This window comes from Oratosquilla oratoria, chromosome 25 (genome assembly GCF_046742065.1).
Source record: "Oratosquilla oratoria isolate Oo_2021 chromosome 25, ASM4674206v1, whole genome shotgun sequence".
NCBI classification, from domain to species: Eukaryota; Metazoa; Arthropoda; class Malacostraca; order Stomatopoda; family Squillidae; genus Oratosquilla; species Oratosquilla oratoria.
In genome coordinates, this window is record NC_134801.1 from 44,327,982 (window position 1) to 44,332,981 (window position 5,000).

The window sequence follows — 5,000 nt, forward strand, 5'->3', positions numbered from 1 at the left end:
CACACACACACACACACACACACACACACACACACACACATATATATATACATATATACATATATATGTATATATATGTATATGTATATATGTATATATATATATGTATATATATGTATATATATTATATATATACATATATATACATATATATATCTATATATACATATATATATATATATATGTATACATATTATATATATATACATACATATATACATATATGTATATATATATATTTATATATATATATATATATATATATATATATATATATACATATGTATACATATACTTATTCACCTGTGTCAAGAAAAAAGAAAGGAGGAAAGAAAGTTAAAAAAAAAAAAGAAAACATGTACCATAACGCAAAAACACTTTAAATCTCTTAATTAGAAAGAATCCCACAAAACATCTAGCAGGAATCCAGCGAAGTCACCTTTGTATGACTAGGAAAGAAAAAAGAAAATAGTTCTACCCATTATAGTACATCAATTTTTTTTTCTGACATTAAACTTAGACAGGCCATTAGCTTTCATTCAACTACTGGGATATCAAGAATGTACACTAAGACCTGTATACATCTCATTTCTCACTCTATCCCTCAGCGTTTCTCCTACCACACCTTAAACACTTCACCTCAAACACGTTTAGGCTCTTCCTTCCTGCCTCCTTCAGATTCCATGTCTCCTCTCTATAGTGTTGTGGGCACAATCACTCCCTTATAAAGACTTCTCTTTGCATTCATCCCCAGATACATATTTCTCATAGTACCTTTCCCAGACATTTCGTTGCTTCCAATACTATATAACTCACCTTCACCTCCATTCCTCCGTTCTCTGCCACATGTGATCCCAAATACTATAAACTCGTCATATCCTCAAGTTTCTCGTCCTTCAAGCTCACCTCTAAGCTCATTGTACATCTCATCACCTTTTGCCTATGGAGTTGCCTAGTGTAGGCCTTATAGTCTCTTGCAGTCTCCTTCAATCTTATGTTCTTATGTACATTCACTTTCAGCTTCCTCCTCTCACACACCTTCCTAAACTCCGCCACGAAATGCCTCAGTCTATCCTCCTAGTTAGCAACAAGCAGTGTCATCTGCAAACAACTACTGGCTCACTTCCTACTTCCTTCCACTCTCAATTATTAATTCCAAACACCTGCCTAGTACCATCGCGTTTACCTTCCTCACCACTCCATCCATTACATGCTGAACATCCATGGTGACATTACATAACCCTGGCATAACCCCACCTTTCTATTAGCTACTCACTCTCTCCGTATGTGATGGAAGAAAATATAATACTACAGCGTGTAAGAGAGTGCGCGTATACGCGTCCACGGGTATCGATCTCACACTTCATGAGAAAAATACGACTCACACCAGATCTCATTCAGGTATGTGTGTGTGTGTGGAGGGAGGGGGTCCTACACCCCCTTTCCCCGGTCTAAAAGGGTTAAGTGGATAACGGCACAGCGATAGACTGAATCTGCCGATCCGCTGCTGAAGCCAGAGAGCTTACATGACCGAATTCACCTGTTGCTTCATGTATTACAGACCTCCTCTGACTCCCACTGCCTCCCCATCCTCCTCCTCATCCTCCATTACTACCCTCTCCTCCCCACTTCCTAGTTCCATATTCTCATTCCTCGTTTCTTTGCTACATCTGTCTGTAATCAAGACACTGACCGCCCGGCGGTCTCAGATCATATTCCTGAACAGTGGAGCTTAATCTAAGGTTTCATGGACACCTGGAGGTGCAAAAGGCGGAAGCTGAGTTTTGATAATTATACTGCCTGAATGGATGATATTCAGCTATTGTGAATATTCATTGATAACCTTAAATTTTCTAGATAATTATCGAATGTTGATAAGGAGTTGTAACGAGTTGTAAAAAAAAAAAAAAAAAATAGGAGCTGAGAACACAGGTAAAAAAATTCTATAATATTGACTTCGTCCTATGATATGTAAAACATAGTTAACGTGACCAATATAGTTAATCACGATCCAGATTACCCAGTTTAGTTAAGTAATTCCGTCTTACAGAAATCTTGGGATAGATTGTTTGTTGACGCATCGTTGATCAATGGTAACAATTGCCAGCACAATACACTTGAACCTGCTATCAACGTTAAGGTTTAAAAGAACTTCTAGTATCCGAAATTTTCTAGATTTTGAACATTTTTGTTCCCATTATTGGATATTTATCAGTCTGAGAGACTTCCCACAAAAAAAAAAAATCATATTTCAGTTGACCCTGAGTATTTGTTAAAGGAAATCTACAATGACGTCAGACGGTATCTAAATCTTTCTTGAATCCGGCCCATATTCTCATGGCTCAAACAGACGATGTCCTACCTTACTTCCATCTACCGACAAGCCACCATCGACTTATACATGTTGCTCCCTCCATCTTCGTCGTGAGGTAAAGTGAATTTAGGAAAATGGCAGGTTGAAACACCTGTTTTCCTCAGCCTATGGGACCTCACCGTCACGATGGAGTTATCCTATTTCTTATTCCTCCTTCACCCTCCTCATTTTTCCTTTTGTTATTTTTTGTTCTTTCAACCCATACTATCATCGTCTAGTGTTGTTCCTTGTCCCTTTATGTTCTACTTTTCACGTTTCTCCCTCACTTCCTCTTCTAATCGTGGCCAAAATCTTTCACATTTTCTTTCTCCCTATCTCCTATTAGTGTTTGGTTCTCCTTGTTTTCCTCTTTAATTCCTGCCAATTCATTTTAATTCCATTTTTTCCTCTTCTGTCACCTTTCTCATGAGTCCTCTGCTCTATTTCTTAATTTCTTTCCTCCTCCTCACACGCTCCTCTTTCCTCTCTCATTTTCTCTCACATTTGTAAAAGTTCACTATAAACCCACTATTGGAGAAATAATGACGGACGTACAGGGAAACTGTATATTTCGACCACTATCTGTGGTCCTCTTCTGCTGAAGAGGACTACAGATAGTAGTCGAAATATACAGTTTCCCTGCACTTCCGTCATTATTTCTCCGATAGTGGGTTTATAGTTCTCTCACTCTATTGTCAATACTCTTCACTTATGCTTCCTTCATCTATAGTCAATTTCAGCCTCCTCCACTTCCTTTCACTAAGCCTCGTACTTCTTAAAATGACAAATTCGTTTTCTTTCAGGATTTCATTATGGCTAACGCCAAATGATCTTACCTAACTCAGAGGAACTTCAAGTCAATAAAGAGCCAATCTTCTCTAAACCTACGGGCTCGTGTCTCATACGAGAACTTTCACTTCCAACAGACATGGCTTTGTTCTGAATAATATCGATATGGTTTAACGTCACACACTCTCCTAGATCGGGAGGCTAGGACGGTGCCCCTCACAGAGGGCTGTGTAGCGTGGAATTTAATGAACCATGCCCTTGGTTCAACTTCGCCGGTGGCAGGATTCAAACTGCCCTCACCTCGACCTTCGCCGAAAGTAACGACGCCCTAACCCGCTCAGATAATCAAATTCATCAAAGATGGATTTGGGCTAAGACAGGGACTCGATTGATCGAGATATTGCTTCGGCATATACACGACCCTCAGGCGAAGTAAATCGTCTGTATTAGCCAAAACAGAATTCTAAAGAAGACTTCACCATAGCAAACGGTGGTGATTTCTCACGTCGCACCTAGACTTTTCCCATATTCCCTAGGCAATTCTACAAATTCCATAGATACCTAACTATTCATTCGTATACCGGGTACAAGCTACTGTGAGAATTCATGACTGTTGGAGTATGAACTGGATCTGAGCAACACTCTATATCATCGGTCTGAGTCAAAGAAAGCGGTGAATCTCTTCGATATCAGCCGATTTTCGGTTATATTTTTCATCAAGTCGTGACGTGGGCTACGCTAAAAGTATTTACATTCCACTGACACACTCCAAGTCCAACGGTAACATTTTTGGTACTGTAATTCTGCTCAGACTCCGGTTGGATTATGAACGTGGTCACTAATCTTGAAGAGCATTGTCAAACCGTCATCATAAGGACATAAGAACATAAAAATGAAAGAGACTGCAAGAAACCATAAGGCCTTCACTAGGCCTTATGGTCTCTTGCAAAATTCCACACAAGCGGCCGCTGTAGTATCAGCTCCACAAGAGTTGGACAGAAGATTTATCGAAAAATCTCGAGTGGAAGACAAGTTTCAACATGTTTGAGGACGGAACTTAGAAAAAAAAAAAAAGACTTGATGTGTCGATGGTCTTAGGGTTATCCTTCACCCGACCAAAGGAAAGTGGTGGAAAATGAGCCTCCACGAGTGAAGGAACAACACGAAGGCTTTGCAACACTTACCTGGTGATGAAGAAGCAGCGACTGGTGATGCATGAGGGACTGTATCTGTGCAGGGTTGATGAGCTGCTGGTGAAGGAGATGCGACATTTGCTGAAGTGCAGGAGCCATGATGAGCTGGTGTAGTCCTTGCGGCGCAGACGGTGAGGCCTGTTGCTGCTGGTGTTGTTGCTGTTGTTGCTGTTGCTGTTGGTGTTGTTGCTGTTGCTGCTGTTGCTGTTGCTGGTGTTGGTGATGGTGCTGTTGTTGGTGCTGGTGCTGCTGAGGTGGAGGTAAGGGGCCGTGGGGGGATATGTGGCCCCCGCTGTTGCTGAGGTCAGCAAGGTCGGGAGGCCTCGGGGCCCCTGGAGGACTTAGGCTTCCCCCCTCCACTGCCTTCTTGTTGACCTGCGGAAACAAGAGAAGTTCTCTATTAGAGCAAGCTCAAGCAAGGAAAACCGCGATTTCTAGTGCTTCATCCCCTACTGAGCTCATAACAAGTTTTATATATATATATATATATATATATATATATATATATATATATATATATATATATATATATATATATATAAATATCGTACACAGTGAAAAGTGGCACAAAGAACGCAAGGAGTTACAAAACCACTCGTATAGCTTAACGTTCTGTATTACAAAATCTACAGTGTTTGCACTTTAATAACTAACGCATTTTTCTC

At 40.2% G+C, this 5,000-nt stretch overlaps 1 protein-coding gene across 11 annotated transcripts in view; it reads right to left on the bottom strand.

Moving 5' to 3' along the window:
- Window positions 1-4,722, bottom strand: part of FoxP (forkhead box transcription factor P) — a 208,269-nt gene extending 203,547 nt beyond the window's left edge. For 10 of the 11 annotated variants that reach the window (XM_076208699.1, XM_076208704.1, XM_076208702.1 and 7 more), the window contains exon 1: window positions 4,327-4,573. In XM_076208699.1, the coding sequence (XP_076064814.1) occupies window positions 4,327-4,434 (108 nt within the window). In that variant the 5' untranslated portion in view covers window positions 4,435-4,573. Of the gene's footprint in view, window positions 1-4,326 lie in introns of all 11 variants that reach the window. The other variant, XM_076208706.1, reaches the window with a different exon arrangement.
- Window positions 4,723-5,000: the final 278 nt, after the last annotated feature.